The sequence below is a fragment of the Xiphias gladius genome, chromosome 21 (assembly GCF_016859285.1).
Source record: "Xiphias gladius isolate SHS-SW01 ecotype Sanya breed wild chromosome 21, ASM1685928v1, whole genome shotgun sequence".
Classification (NCBI taxonomy): domain Eukaryota; kingdom Metazoa; phylum Chordata; class Actinopteri; order Istiophoriformes; family Xiphiidae; genus Xiphias; species Xiphias gladius.
This window is the reverse complement of record NC_053420.1, coordinates 29,613,673-29,630,178: the sequence shown is the minus strand read 5'-3', so window position 1 is coordinate 29,630,178 and position 16,506 is coordinate 29,613,673. Positions and strand designations below refer to the sequence as shown.

At 39.4% G+C, this 16,506-nt stretch overlaps 1 protein-coding gene across 2 annotated transcripts in view; it reads right to left on the bottom strand.

Annotated features, from left to right (window-relative positions):
* fbln2 (fibulin 2) overlaps nt 1–16,506 on the bottom strand; it is an 86,971-nt gene that overhangs the window by 23,216 nt on the left and 47,249 nt on the right. The window contains exons 8-10 of one of the 2 annotated variants that reach the window (XM_040116466.1): nt 14,905–15,006; nt 5,192–5,326; nt 2,381–2,518 (exon numbers count right to left, since the gene is read on the bottom strand). In XM_040116466.1, coding sequence (XP_039972400.1) covers nt 2,381–2,518; nt 5,192–5,326; nt 14,905–15,006 — 375 coding nt within the window. The remainder of the gene's footprint in view (nt 1–2,380; nt 2,519–5,191; nt 5,327–14,904; nt 15,007–16,506) is intronic. The other variant, XM_040116467.1, reaches the window with a different exon arrangement.

Genomic DNA, 16,506 nt, shown 5'->3' with positions numbered 1-16,506 from the left:
TTTCAACAGAACAATTATGGAGCTGTGTACTTTCTTGCTAACTTGTGTTGATGGTAATCATGCCTTCTTAGTGTGTAGTGGTTCCAATACTTGTTGAGCAGTGTTGAAGTAGATCATGAACTGATCAGTATCTGTGAATTTGTCATGTGAATGGTGGACAAAATAACAAATATCATAATAATATTAACTTTTTAATAATAATAAAAATAATAATAATACTATATTAAAAAGAAAGGTTTTAAACGTTGAAGTGACTGAGTATCACAAAGACAACCAAGTTGAACTGCAATTAGTGTGGTCTGTCAGCTCTTAAGTAGCACTGATAATCACTATGTGAACTGATAGAGCATTTTGAGGGAACAAAGTCACAGAAATATCAAACAGTGCTTGAACATCAGGTGAATAAGGCACAGAATTTGCTAAATTGTGGCAAGAGGGATTCATCTGGAAAATCAAAAAAACATATACCGGAGGTCATCGGGTGTTTCAGGTCTTTCGAACGTCAGACACCCTCACTCAGGCAATCCAGCTGAGGTTGATCAAGCCTAAGCTTGTGTCCTAGATGCATTCTCCAACAGATCCGCTCTCTTAATCAAGAGCTACCCAGAGGCTGTCTCTGTAGCCTCTGTGCTGTTGTAGATGGCCCTCCTTCTCTCTCTTGTGATGCCGAGTGCAGTGTAAGCCCTACAGAAAGACTGTCCTGCAAAGCCTCTGCACCCAACCTCCGCAGGCAAGCACCTTGCCTTCCAGTCTTGTCTGTGGCAGTCACTGACTTTCCCTTCATACTTCTCCCTCTTCCGCTCAAAAGCCTCCTCCCTCTTCCGGTCTTCCCATGGCACGGTGAGCTCTAGCATGACAACGTTGCCTCTGACACCAGAATGTTGTCAGGTCTGAGGGAGGTCTTGGCGACATGCCGAGTCCACTGTCAGCTGCCAGTCCTGAGCAGTGAAGCCCAGATGTTGATTTAGTTGTTGCTTTTGGCTTCTCTACGGCTAAGATGAAGCTGATGGTTTGCCTCGTGGGTTTTGAACTTTGAGCGTGGGCGATGGCACTACGTATGCTCTCGGCGATGGTCTTGAGCACCTGATCATGACGCAAGCAGTATCGGCCTTCCCCCAGATCCTTTGGTAAGCAACTCAAAATATGCTCCCCTTTCTCTGGAGTATCTGGGAGCAGGCTGGAGTATCCACCACGCCCCAGCAGTGCAAGTTGGACAGGTTGGGAAGGACATCATAGACAGCCTGGACCGGGAACATGATGCGGTGTGGCTTTGCTTGCCAGAGGCCAGCCCACAAGATCTTCCTCTCCACAACTTTCTCCCAACTGACTGATCCTTTGCTCTTTTTGGCTGTATATCAGCCGACGTATATGAGACACTTATGATATCAGGAGCAACCAGAGGTGAACATTATATCTGCTTCATGATATTTCCCTCATTCCAAGATGATAATTTTCCCATACACACTGGTAAACAAACTGTAAATTATTTAAAGAAAAATGCAATGTCATTTGTTTAATCTGTACAAAAATCAAAGTGTAAAATGACAAGTTGTGGTTTTATTGGGGGTTACTGTAAGTGCCGGACTGTTTTTTGGCCATTTGCAGGAACTTCCTTAAGTCTAGTCAGCCCTGAATTTACCAGGCAACTAGTGGAGAATCTCTAAGAAGTCACTGCACCCAGCCAAGAAATAATCCATCATATAATCCTCAATAAAACCACACCTTGTCATTTTTACAATTCTCTTCAAGTCTTGCCCCAAAATATATAGTTTTTGGTAGAATGTATGCCTACTAGGTAACTTCAACAATTTAAACCTTAGTCATGGAAATTCTGTTAAACTCACAGAAAACTAATTACTTACCGCCAAAAAATATGTGGCATTAACATTGAACTCACAAGACCCTGTGCCAGTTGTGGATTTCCAAAATTAATAATTTCATATAACTATAAAAAAAGTTACATATTGACTGAAACAGAAGGCTTAAAAACCTTTTTAAAAATGTCAGACTTTTATTGACCATACAGAAGGAAAGACCTTCCTGAATTTTGATTTACTGTTCCTCTGTGTAAATCTATTTTACACATGAAATGTTTTATTGTGCTACAGTATAATAGGTCATTGAACTATTACTTTAAAGCATCTAGAATCAAAGTGATGCCTGGGCAGAGATGAAACAGACTTTAAACTTTCACTCTGAGAGAACATTTTCAGTTTTGAAAACTGTACACACTGCAAAGAAAGTGTGAGTTAATAGAGGTCCAGGAGCACTTAATCTGTTCTGAAGAACATTTTTTTAGCCCTCTCTCTATTAGCTATTTAATGATCATGTGTTATGAGTTTCCATTAGCCAGCAGATAGCAATCCTTACAGTGTCTTACCAATGCAGTTGCCATGAGAGTCCTGTTTGAAGCCGCTGATGCACTTATGTTTGGGATTACACAGGAAAGATCCCACTGTGTTCTCACACACGAAGCCCATACCACAGTTATGGGTTTGCAGCACACATTCATCAATGTCTAAAGAAACAACAGATAAACATAAATGCAATGAGTCATCTTGTCAAACCAAACATAATTTACACTCTATTCAATTGTAAAAGGTTTACATCTGCTGTCAACTCTCTCAGCTTCAGTCTCAGCTCCTAACTTGTTAACAGTACAGTAGGTGGCACTGTGGCTCAAGCACAGAATAAAAATATGCAGCATCCCAGAAATTCAAACTTTCACTCTGTCAGTATTTAACTCCAGGAAAAATTCTCCCTCCATAAAAATATCAAATGTTTCAGCACTGCAATTAACAGAAGTTGAACCAAACTTCTTAAATGGCAATTATTGAATCTCATGAGCGATGGATGGAGTTTAAATGAAAATTTTTTGCCTTGTGGTGAAAGCACATTTCTCAGGAGTTCACGCTTTATTTGGTCCTGTGAGATTCGTCCCAAGGTACACAGGCGGAAGGTCCTAATTTGGGTTTTTCTCTACCAATCATCATCAGAGGGATAGATATCCCACATCACAACAGAGATCTCTCCTTTCTTTCATGCAGCTAATTAGTTTTTCCCCTGCTGGATGGTCAACTTTACCTCCATTATCTAGCTATATTGATTAGTCCTCCCTGGTGCCAAGTGCTGATGACACAAGTCACAGAACTTCAATGTACTTTACTGCCTGTGCAATGCTGCCTCTCTGGGTGATTATCTTGTCAGATACTGAACCTGGGCATCTGCTGAAGCAAAAACATCACTACTGGGGCCAAAAAACATTAGCATAAATCCTAATTAAGCTTTTCTAACTGAGCAACTGAGCTAAGTTGAAGTCATGAATGCAGACATACAATTGACACAGTATGGCAGGAATCTCAGAATGAAAACGATCGGAAATAATCTGTATGATGATCTATTTTGTATGATTTACACACATTACTACACATTGCTTTAAGGATTTGTGTAGATTTTTCTGTAACTAATGTTGATTTTATTACCTAAACATGGACGTAGGGTGACAATAAGCTGTCCAATTATATCCTGTTTGTGTTAAAGAGCCTCTTTGAAAACAACTGTCTGCTATCAGTAATGCCAGGACAGTAGCTTTCACAGCTATTGATAATGCACTACACTGCAGTCTTGTATTCAGGGATTTTTTGAGTCATAAAGGGGCCCTTTAAGGACAAATTTGCAGCTATACAATTAGAAAGAGTAACATAGGGGATGTGATGACAAACTTTAGGATCAGAATAGCCTATATGTACATACACAGTGCCACAGAGTTGTGTGCTGTTGGTTGCTACAGACGGGTGACAAATTAAAGGAAGAACCTGAAAAATGAAGGGAGACACTGCCCCCATCCATAGGGCAAGAGGGGTCACTGAATGGTTTGACAACTATGAAAATTATGTGAATCACATGCTATGGCCTTCGCATTCACCAGATCTAAATCCAATTGAACATCTATATGTTAGACAGAGCTCTCCATCATCATCATAAAAACACCAAATGAGGGAATATCTTTTGGAGGAATGGTGTTCATCCCCCAATAGGGTTCCAGAGACTTGTAGAATCTATGCCAAGGTGTACTGAAACTGTTCTGTTGGCTTGTGGTGGCCCCACACCTTACTGAGAAACTTTTTGTTGGTTTTTCCTGTAATTTGTCACGTGTCTGTAGATCCTCTATATATTGCTGATAAACTGGCAAAACTAAGTACCACAGTCCACATTTAAGTGCCAGTTTGTGTAACAAAGTGTAAATACACACAAGGCTGCAACCACAACTATACAGCATTAGAATGAATATTATCCATTTCCGCTAGATGTACTGTAGCCCAATATTACCAGGAATTACCACTAATGAAGGAAGTACTATGCCCTGTACGTAGCAAAGAGAAAAGTAAGCGTGTGGAGGTCGGAGGTAGTGGATTGGCACATGGTGAGTTTGATTTTCATGCAAGAGTCTGTGTCCCATTACAGACCCTATAGTGTATACTTTTGATATCTTTGGTCAGCATTTTTTCAGCACTAGCCATTCATATATTTACATTCTGTATTTTCCTGTCTATACACTAGTTTGTGTTAGTTGCTGGGTCCACCATTCCCACACTGGATTCAAGTTGCCTGCAAACACACAAGGGATTCTCATGCATTTATGGAATTCAGCATTACTGTTTGTAATGTTATCTCATAGACATCAGTCTCAAAATTTACTCTTTAGATTCCCACACCTGTGTCACAGCTGTATTAAGTTGTAAAACAAACCCAACATTTCCTGCTGCTTCAAATTAAAACAGAGTGGGTTTTATTGTGACGGAGTCACAGGAAACATAGTTTATTGTCACAAGGTTAGTGGTGACTTAGATGTTCCTCAAAAATGTGTAATTTTCTGCATTTGGACTGTTGGTCTTCCATTGTATTTCTGAAAATGTAGCTGCTCAAGAATTCTGGGACCTGCAGTATTAAATCACACTTTCTGTTACCATGGTAACAACCGGTGTTGCCAAATTACCAAGAACTGAAATCTTTCTAAATTTAAGCATATTTTTAACCATATTTTATTGACAATAACTATGATCTTTCCCTAACTTGCCACAAGTAATTAACACAGAAAGCAAACAACAATTCCACAAACTACTTTGGTAGCCTTAAAAATGACTGCTGGGTAAGTTATCTTAATGAAATACATCAGGAATAATGAACTCACCCTCACAAACACTGTTGCTCAGCTGGTAGCCTGCAGGACAAGTGACCTGCAGCTCACATACAAATGAACCCACTGTGTTTACACAGTGTTCACTGGGCTGACAACTGTGGGTGTTGGTCACGCACTCATCCACATCTGCAGAAGAAGAAAAACGGTGACTGTGTGTGAAATGACAGGGGAGAGCGGGCAACAGAGTGTGTATGATTATGAGGTGAATGTGAGGCAGACTTTCAGAGTTTGTTAATGGACACGGCCCCCCTCCGGCTGCTCCTTTCACAATTATGGGGCTCAATGACTCAGCATCGGTTGGACTTCAGCAAATAAATACTTTAGAAACTAATAAAGGAAGTTCTTTCTTGCATCTAAAAGTCTGAGGCATACCAGGAAATTGCATGTTTTTCTTTTGACTGCATGAAATTTGTCTGCTTGCTTTTAAGTTCAGCTGAAAGCACAAAAGCCATTAATTTTTTGCAGTCAAAAATCGTATTATAGGTTTTCACAGTTAATTTTTTTTCTGTTACTTAAAGGAAGAAAAAAGGGACTTTGAAGATCAGTTCTAAATGCTCTTACACCTTCAAAGCCTCTGAGTGGGAAGGGCAGCAGTAGTAAGTCTTGCTTACAAACCATGGACAGACAATGTTTTGTTTGCAGTGGTATTGAAGATTAAAGCTGCACTAATCATAGTGTAATTTATATTTTTATATTAATAATAGATAAAATGGCTATGTGTAATGTGAAAAGGGTCACTCGTAGTGAGGAACCCACAGAGAAATATTACCTGAATTTGCTGTTCCCCTCAACTGTATGGAGCATCTTATTGTCTATCAGCTCATTGTTGTGGTTTTTAGGGCTTGCCACTTAAATGTTTTGGTTCAGTCTCAGCACTCTCATCCAGCAGGCAGCTGTAAGAAACTGATAATCCCACTGTATGCATTCCTACCTGCCCAGCAGACAGACAAAGTTAGTGGCTAGCTGGTGAAGATAGCGCAGCATTTAGCAGCTAATGGCCCATTTTCTTCTTTAGAAGTTGGTAAAGAGAAAAACCAAAAATGAATAAGACTTGTCAATATTGGACTTATATTCCTCATTTGGCCAAAAAAAAAACTTCAAATTAATGCTAGGGTTGTTCAGTGTCTGCTGGAGGTGTAATTAGACAATAGATTTGCCATTGGGACTTGTATGGACAGTGATAATGTGTCAATGGTGTGTTCACAGGTTGTTCTGCTGCCTGCAAGTAGCCAACAAAATTAATTAATAGATTTGAGGACCAGAGCATTTAACATAAACTAATTGATACTGACATTTTCAGGTAGATTTTAAAGATGTTCAATATGCTACAGCTGACTAATTAGAGCTAATATAGCCTGCAAAGTGTCGATAGCAATTCATGTTTGATAGCTCATTCAGTAAGATGAGCTGCAACACTAGACATGTCTCCATACCTGTAGAAGAATAAGGCATAAGCTACAGCTAATATGGATTGAGGTTAAAAGTTTTAGGTTTTCTCCTGTTGCATTGTGTTGCGCTGCTGTAGATATATTTACATAAACGCAATACATTAAAAAAAGAAAGGATTTGATTAGCCTTACATAAAGAATGGCATTCTCACTGGTATATGCACATGTGAAATATAAGTTTCTCCCTTTTGGATTTGTTTTTTTCCTCCAAAGAGCACAGGACATGTATTTAAAAAGCTGGTGTTTATGTAGCGGCAGAAAAAAAAACAGCAATTTAATTTTAGCTCCGCTAAATGAAGATTTTTTTGGTGGGCCATTGTATCACCTTTGACCAGTGACTGCTTAGTAAATCTCAAGTCAAATTTATAATATCAGGAATTGGAAAGAACTAAGTGATGTTTGCTTGTATGCTTGTTTGTGTGAAATAAAATAAGCAGTTGCAAACCTTTAAATTTTTATCAGTCAAATAGCACTGTAGCTGGTAAACAATTGCTGTTGATTTATGACACTAGTGGGCTTGTGCCGGGACAGTGGATCCTCACTCTGCCGTGGCTCATCTTTATCAAACTGCTGCATTCCCTTATCATGCATCGCAGTGCATGGCCGATTAGCTGGATGTGCTGATAGGGCAGGACTGGGATTATCATGCGTATCTGCATATTTGTGTGCATACAAAAGTGTGGCAGACCCCCAGATTTGAAGATCACCTCACAATATGGCGCATTCCACAGGGAACCAGACAAAAAGATCTTGTAAAAATCTGTATGAATGAGCCAAGACTTAAAAACAAAAAGATGGAAAAAGAGGGGAACATATTCTCCTGTGTTGCCTGTGTATCTGTTAGCAGTCCCTTGCTGACATGCCTTCCTTGACTGAACCGAACTGTGTGCCTCACAAGACTTTCATATCGGGAGCAGGAGGAAGAAAAATACTGATCTGAGGTTTTCAGCGTGTACCTGTGTGAGTAACATCCTGCAGCTTTTTTCCTGTAAAGTTATTCCCCTCAGAAAATTACTCAAGCATCACCCCTCAAAGTACAGAGCATAGCTTATTGTATTATATAAACCCTCTGTGGAGCTGCCGCAAACAAATTTGTCTTACTCACTAAAATTAACAGTTTTAGTTTTGACATTGTAACATTCTTTAGGGTATAAAGGACTAGAATCTATAGATGTTGTACAGGCAGTACAGTGGTGACATACTCTTGTTTTGGGGCCTGCCTTCCAAAATGTCCCCGAGAGACATCCCCGTCAACGTTGTAGGGAGGATATTTCCAGGGGCAAATCAAACGGAGTCTGCCCCGACCTCTGGGCCCTGCTCTCTGTCAACTCAAGGGATGAATGGGACTGTTTCCAGTGTTTGCACATTTCCAGTGGTGCAGAAAGTCACCTTCTCTTTCCACCGCAGGGCTCTGGTGTTCAGCAATATTTCCAGTGAGTCATTCAAGGAGGGAATAAAAGAAAAATAAAAGGAAAAAGTGCCTATTGCCTTAAGGTCCATACCTTCCTTGACGATTCCCCAGGGACAACCACATTACACAGTTGTGAGGAGTGAAGTGATCCAATACAAAACAAAGAAACAAAGTCTATTTTTGAGGAATACAAATGCTTAGAGAAGGGAGATTGTTTTAGGAGAATTCTATCAAGAGACAGGAGGTGGCTGTGCAAAGGGAGATCTTTGAGAGTCATCACCATTAGGCACGGAAGAAAACACACACCCCATTGTTCTTACACACTGGACCCAGCAGACAATGAAAGTTTCTGAAAAGTTCAAGCTGAGGTAGATGAAGTCAGACTTGGCTTACTGGCAGATTTGGTTTGAGACAGGAGGGTTAGAGTTACGCAGATGAGGACTTGGGTGACTCAACTGAAAGCTGTGTGCATAATTTCTCAATTATCAATGACAGGGGATGAGTTCAGGGATGTGTCAATTAGAAGAATATTTTCTTCAGGTTATCAAGCTTTTTGATTCCTGAAAAAACATCTAGGGCTTTTGAACCCAAACGCAAAGCATGAGGTCACATGCACCTGAGGGCACATGAGGGTTGATCCAAGTGCACCTGCATATTTTTCTTCACACATTTTTTGTCTCAAAGATGTTTACTGTGAGCTGTGTTTGCATCCAGTCTGTCCGTTTGATGTGTACAGAATGTCTATAGCGTACACTGATTTTTATCTAAATGTGTCTACTTGTGGAGAGTGTGCAAGGCTCCTTCGCACCCATGGTCGACCCTCACAGGGGTTTTCACTCATTTTCCTGATTAGACCTTTCATCAGGACTGTGTGGGTGTGTGCAAACTGCGCTTGACTGACATCTCCTTAGCCCTCCCGTTAGGTTTGTGGCACCTGTGAGGGCAAGATAAATTACAACTCTATCTTTCTTATTTGAAGTGCTCCAAAACATGACCATCAATTCGACGCACAAAACGGCACAAACGTGATACATAGTACTGATTTGATCCTTTTCTTTAACTCTCTATCATGAGTCTGACAGTGTTTATAGGGCTGCAATGCTAAATCAGTGGAGTACTATGTTAGAAATTCAACATCATACCTGCTGTCTCATATGATGCCTGCACTCCAGGTAAGTGAGTTTGCCCACCATTGCTGGTCCGTAACAAGCAGCACACCAGCAAATGGCCAAATGGAGAACAATTATTAGCAGATGGACTTTCGGGACCTCACATAATTCTCAAGATAACTCTGCCCAGCTGCTGGCTGTAACAAAGCCTAATTATCCGAAATAACTAAAAACACCTTTGTGGGTATGCAGAACCTTTGTTTAAAAGTGTTTATTTACATTCTTCAGACTTTTTCTATAGCTGCTGTGCATTTCCAGCAAGTGTCAAATTTGTGTTCACTGAAGGAATCACTGAGTTATTGGCAAGGAACATTGCTGTCTGTGAACACCAGACCAAAACTGGGAAGTCGTCAACCAGGAGTCAGTGTACCTGGATAAAAAAATCAAGGAGGACACTCAGATCCAAAGCCAGGCACCATCTTTGATTAGAAACAGAGGTTATGATGTTCCCTCTTATCTGACAAAGTGTTATCATGAGACTAATATTTCATACATACGTATGTGATAACAGGGATTCCCACAATATTCTATAGTGGAGGTGCCCTGCTCGTTTGAAATAAAAAGCGCCTCCAGAAGAAGAAATCATGAAATTTTTATGAAATATAATATTAGGGTCTTGAGGTTTCAGGGAAAATAAGCCCTGGTGCTCCATCACACAGCAAAGGCCACAATTTTATTGAGTGAGGTGATGTTTAAAGGCAGTGAAAACTTATTTTCTCAGTCTTACTATGAGTAATTGGGTCCCAAATGAATAAACTATTTTCTGCCCAAGTTTGAACAAATTTATATTCCATGATTCAACATGAGAGATTTCTGTTTCCCTATTTTTCACTGTACGTTTCTCACTGCTCTGAAGTGGGTGGGGCTAATTGAGAAAAAGGTGATATGTAGTTTTGCCCACCAATCACGGTTTACCTAATTTCAAATCAGAATTCGATGAGAGTTGGTAAGTTACTTGGTCACTGTCAATCAAACTAGATCCAGATTTGCAGCCAAGCTTTCAGGGGCTTTAAACCATCATCTAGTACATTGATAACGAGATGAGATTAATCAGGATCTGTGTGATTCAGGTGACTGATTGATCACATCATAAGTTCACTTTGCAGTAATCAATCACAGCAGCACATTGCAATGTTGTGGCACAAAAGAAAAAAAAAGTACTTCCCCTCTTAACCAAATTTGCTGAAAATAGACCTAATATATTCACATCGAAACGTAAAAGAAACCATTGTCAACCAACTGCCAACACCTTGTCTGAGCCATCTCATCTGTGTGAACCCCCCCCTTTACACCATGTGTGCTGCACAGAGCACCAAAATATCAAATTAATGCAGTGGTGCTGCATCCATTGGTCTTTGCATTGCTATGAAAACTGAGCACCTAGAGTGATTCTATCACCCCTTTGAAGAACACACTATTGACACACATCTCTATGGCTCTATATTTAAACTCTCTATGTATCTCTAGGGAGATAATATCAATTTTAGTGATGTTTCATTTTGCATGCAACAGCTGAGGGGATGACCTTTAGCCTGGATGGGAGCACAAGGCTTCTCTCTGTTTACCTTGGCAGGTCCATGACTCTGAAAATGATGTGGTCGATCAGTGTTAATATCTTCCACGAGGTTTGGTGGAGCAGAATAATATCTCTCTCCAACAATCCCAGCCATGTGAATCTAAAGATTATGTTAGCAATGTGACCACAGAGAGGATAATGCAGTGAGCTCTGATTGCTATTTAGTGCAGGGTCTCATCCATAGCTATCATCCATCAGATAACTCTGGAAGCTGATCTCCATGCACCATTTTGAGGAATGTAAAATAAATCCAACCCTGCCTGCACTGGTTTGTTTAGCCCTCAGTATGAATATCATAAATGGGTGAAGGTGGCAACGACATGAATTAAAGCTAGAAACAACTATGATGTCTGAATTACCGTGTGCTTGTGTGATTTCTTGGGAAACTTAAGTATATCCGTTCACAGTCTAGTGATGAGCAGAAACAACATCAGAGTGCTGATTAACTGCCTATCCCACACATTTACTTTTCAGGTTGCGCATAAAGCCCTCTTCAAACAACCCACTCTTGCTTATTTACACACACATCTCCAATGGAACAATTGTACATTAAAATGTTAACATTAATTCACATTCATATGCATCTGAATACACCATAGAGAGAGAAGCAGCTTTACTTACCCTGAAAACCTGTTAATTAAAATTTCACACAGCCCTGATACTGGATTAACCGGTATTTCTGATAGAAGTGCATATTAACACATTTCAGATAACTCAACATCACACATCCTAAGTGTTAATACTTCCACAGTGTTTTCCCAGTCTGTATGATATATCAAGTACCCCACAATTTTCTTCACAGTCTACTTACATCTCTGTCAAATCCTCAAACACCCCCTCACACTCACATCTTGTAGTGCTATTTGCTTTTGTTTCATTCCAGTCTAAACCAAATGTTGCTCACCCACATGTTCACATGTGGGAACACTTAAGGTGTTCAGTGTTCACTGAATGAAGTTATAGGAGGGGAAACACTTTTATGTAATGCTTTTGAATCTAGGTATTATCCCGTCTGCCGACTGACAGATTAAATAAACTCCGCCGGGACTGCACTTCCCGTGTACATTACTGTGTCACAATTACATGGTTTTTCACCTCAGGCCTCTGCTAGTAAGCACTTCATGATCTTTTAATATCACTCACTTTCTACCTGTCTACCTCTTTAATGCCATCTTATACAGTCAACAGTACATCTGGTGCCGGCGAGGATTTATATATGTATTTAATTCCAGAGGTGTACCATATGTCATTTTTTCGCAAAGAAAAATTGCTGCCAAGTTTTCACCCTATTGGATCAATTTACTAACTACTGTAGAAAATGTATTACTGTAAACCCATTCATGGAAAATGGTCTTTGGAATGGTAACAATTACATTCCCTTCTGGGAAGAGGTTTAATGTTGATGGTCAATCTATGTGATTACTTTTCCTCCACAGTAAATTGTTGACTTTGAGTCAACCAGCACCTCAAACACGCCTTTCTTTTATGAGGAGTGAGCTTTAATTATCAAATCTTTAATTTTTTCTACTGATGTTGCCTCTTCAGATCTATGATGTCTTCGAAGCATTTATATCAATAAGGGTCGACTAAATACAAGAAACACTATAGCAGCACAAACTATAGCCCAAAAAAGCAGCACAAAATATAGCCTGTAAAATGGCCATAAAGTTGAATAAACAACTCTCTAAAACAACAGCAAGTTACCATTACACGTGACTTAATAAAAGAAGGATTTATCACTTGGCTGTTGTATTAGACTGAAATAGTTTTAGCTAGGTGTACCTAATAAACTGCATATTATCAACTTATAAAGCTGTAAAGGCTAACATTTTAGCAAACAATGGCCTATTTACACATCCAGCAGACATGGAGCAACATAAGCATTTATTTGCATTTGTCATTTTACATTAACTCTCAGCTCCAGTGTTTATGGCCCCCTGATGAATGTAAGATCAATATTCATAATCTTCTTTTACCTTATTTGACTGCATCAATACCTGAGAAAAATATCTTGCTCTTTAGCCGTAAATGTTTGACTTAGCTTGTCCTCTTTTTTGGTGCTGGGCAAGTAGTGTACAGCAGGTTTAATTAGAGCTTTTTCACTGAAAACAGCTGCTTGCTGCTGGAAATTGGGTTCATGGGACTGGAGTTTGTGGGCCAGAATACAAAAAAAATTAGCTACAAGGGGCTAAAAAACTCAGCAGAAATGCAGAGTCAGTTGATAACTTGAGAACTTTTAGTGAACCTTTTCACATTACACGTTGTTATTTGATCCACTGGTCATATAAAAATACTTTGCAATTTTAATCTGCAAAGTAAACATATAAACTACATATATACTAAATACGTGTAGTGGAGTAGAAAACTCTAGGACTTTATAGTGGAGGCAACCCACCTCACATGAAATAAATGAGCCTCTACTAACGTAAGACATTACTACATTTTTATGAAACATAATTTTACGCTTATTAATTTTTAGGGAGAATGCAATGCAAAGCAGACAACTGCACAGGTGTCCCAGATCCGCAGGGCCAATAAAGCCCCAGGTTAACTCCAAATCATTTGGGTCTATATAATTTGATTTTTTCCAAATTTGTTTTTCACCACAGAAGTACAATATAATATACAGTATGATAGGCCCTCCATCCTGTGGCCCTTCCCTTGTAGAGGGCTCCTGTGTCAAAATCTAGCTTTATGACATAACTGTTTTAGTTCATATTGAGCTTGTTTGTTGTAAAGTATAGTTTTATCAAATCACTTCAATTTTTTCTGTTTGTCAAGTAATTAACACACAGAAAATATATATAGTATTAATCCATCATAGTAGAACTGTAAAGTAACCAACAATTATCTTCATTATCAAATTCACCTGACAATTTTTTTTCTTTAATAATCGATTGATTGTCAGAAATAATATGTCAGAAAATAGTGAAAAATGCCATCATTATTCCCAAGTTAACATATCCAAAACCTTTTTCTTTAACAGTCAAAAACACAAAAATGTTGAGTCCATTATCACAGAAAATTAGGAAACTAACAAATATTTAGAGAATTTTTGCCAGAAATTTTGCCAAAAAATTGCTTAACAATCAGTTACCAAAATTGTTTTTAATTATTTTTTTGTCAGTAAACTAATTGATTAATCAACTAATAATTTCAGCTCTAAAGTACTGGTCGGCTTCAGGATGCCTGGGGAAAATGCCATGTGTAGTGGGGGTCAATTGGGGCACAACAACAAATTTTTGCCCTGAGGGCCCCCTGGAGGGTTAATCTGGCACTTAGGAATTCTGCTAACCAATTTGTTGAGGGGAAACCTGAAATACAATGTGTCTCTTAGAAATGTAGTGCAGAGGTAGCGTGTAGCATAATATGGAAATACCCAAGTAAAGTACAAGAGCCTCAAAAGGGTACTTCAGTACTTGAGTAAATGTACACAGTTACTTTCCACCACTGCTGCATAGTATACTAACACTAGTAAACAAGAAATTATGTATTTTTGTTTTATAATGGGCAGAGATCATTAAAACTATATTTTTACAATATGTTTCGTGACACACTGTGATTGCGTTAAAACCAGGCAGCACATGCTTATGTTAAATTATAGTCATTAAAGATGCAACAAACAGTTGTGAATGCTGACCTTCTGTCATGGGTGCCACTGGTGTGCCAAGTTCTGAAGGAAGGTAGCCAAGTACACAGATGCTATGTGTAGTGTTTTGAAGCTATCACTGCCACAGAGTAATTGGCTATGGTTGACTCATGCTCCCAGCAACGGTTTCGACCACCAGGAAGTGGGAGCCCAATCAGTCGATGCATTGTTTAGTATCACAAGACCTGCATTTTCCTCCTTCATGAGTGACTGCATCCAATTAAAAAGTGTCCAAATCTCGGGACAAACTGCTCCATTGCCCTTTTGTTCTGTTGTCATGGCTGTATGTGTTTTTTGTAGCTCATTTATGCAGTATTGTTGATGCTGTTAGGTTGTTTGTTACCTTGTGCAATACCAGTTTGAGTGAGACAGCTTAAGGGAGACACAGGCTTTGTGAATAGTTCCAATTACTGCCAGCAGTAACATGACAAGAAGGAACTGCAGCCCTTACCTTCACATACATGTCCATCTGTCATCAGTGAGAAGCCTGGGAAGCAGGAGCAGCGAGCCTGGCCTGCCACCACCATACACTGCTGACTGCAAGGACCGTTTTCTAAAAGAGACAAAAATATGAGCAGTATGACCAGACTCATCTCCGGATAGCTACACCGCCAGGACAGTCATTCACTCATAATGTCTTAAATTTCTCATCCTCATGCTGTTTCTCTGCTGTCCTGGAAATTCAGTACCCTGTTGTTTTGCTCCCCCATTGCTCTTATGGACCCTGCCTTCACTGCCTCACACTGATCATCCTTCCCTGCAGAAAGGGCCTCTCATGAGCTTTCGCATTCAATACAACAGAATCAATACTCCCTATTTAACAGTTCCATAGTCCTGTCACAAAGAGGCATGGAACAGGAACTGTTTCCCCACAATTTCTCACACACCCGTCACAAAAGCTCTGCAGTGGTTAAGTCTCATTGATCAGGATATTCTGTACATAGATCAGGAAATTTCTTGTAAATATCAATCATAAACACTTTGAATGAGCAGGGCTTTTGTATTAGCCTGGAATAGAGACTCCAGCTTCTCAAGAGTTTGATCTCCTCCTGACTTTATCAAGATTCAGCTCATGAGGCTACAGCAGCGTAAACACAGTTGATCAACTACGGCTGAACAGTTTAAGTGAAAATGCATGCAGTTGGGCAACTATCCCTGGTTTTATTTCTGTTCATAAGGGAGCATTTGTCTTAGGGCAGTCAAGCAGCATTCAGATACATCATGTCAGCACAGCCTGCTTGTTTTGTGTTCAATAAAAGCATTTAATGTGTTGAGCAGATGTATCCGGCCTACAGGGCTCTAGACATGCAGTTAGATGCTGGAGACACCAGTGACCACTTATACACTTCACTGCCTCATATGAAACACTATCTAAAGCCCCAAACTGTCATCACCTATTAAACATGCAGCTGTAACACACCACTTTAGCCAAGGTAGCAATCCGTAAAGAAGAGTCTCAGGAAGTGAAGTGAATATCAGAACCCAAAATCTACAAATCATGTTTCACATTTCTACATTAATGTATCAAGGAATACCCAAATCTTTGTTCCTGGCTACCTTTATACAGTTGGTAAAGCAATTTTGGGGAATCATCCCAAAACCTGATAATTATATCCCTGTGGCTTCATTGCTTTCAATAGGTCACCTATTATTTGAAATGAAGGCGATTAGCATGGATCAGATGTTCCCTTAATTTAACATTTCACAATTTAAAGTTACAGAGGCCTCAAAAAGTATTCAGATCCCTTCATTTTTTTCACACGTTATTGTGTTGTAGATTTAATTTTAAATAGATAAAACGGCAATTGTTCCCCATCAATCTAAACTATATATAACTGATAATGATAAAGTGAAAACGGGTTTTTGTTAAAAATCAAAATCTCTTATTGACAGAAATACTCAAATCCTTTGCTGTGGCACTTCAAATTGTAGTCAGGTTCATCCTGTTTGCTTTAATAATTCTTTATAAGGTTTAGAGCTTGACTGGAGTCCACCTGTGGCAAACTGAATTGATTGGACATAGTTTACAAAAGCCACACCTGTGTATATAAGG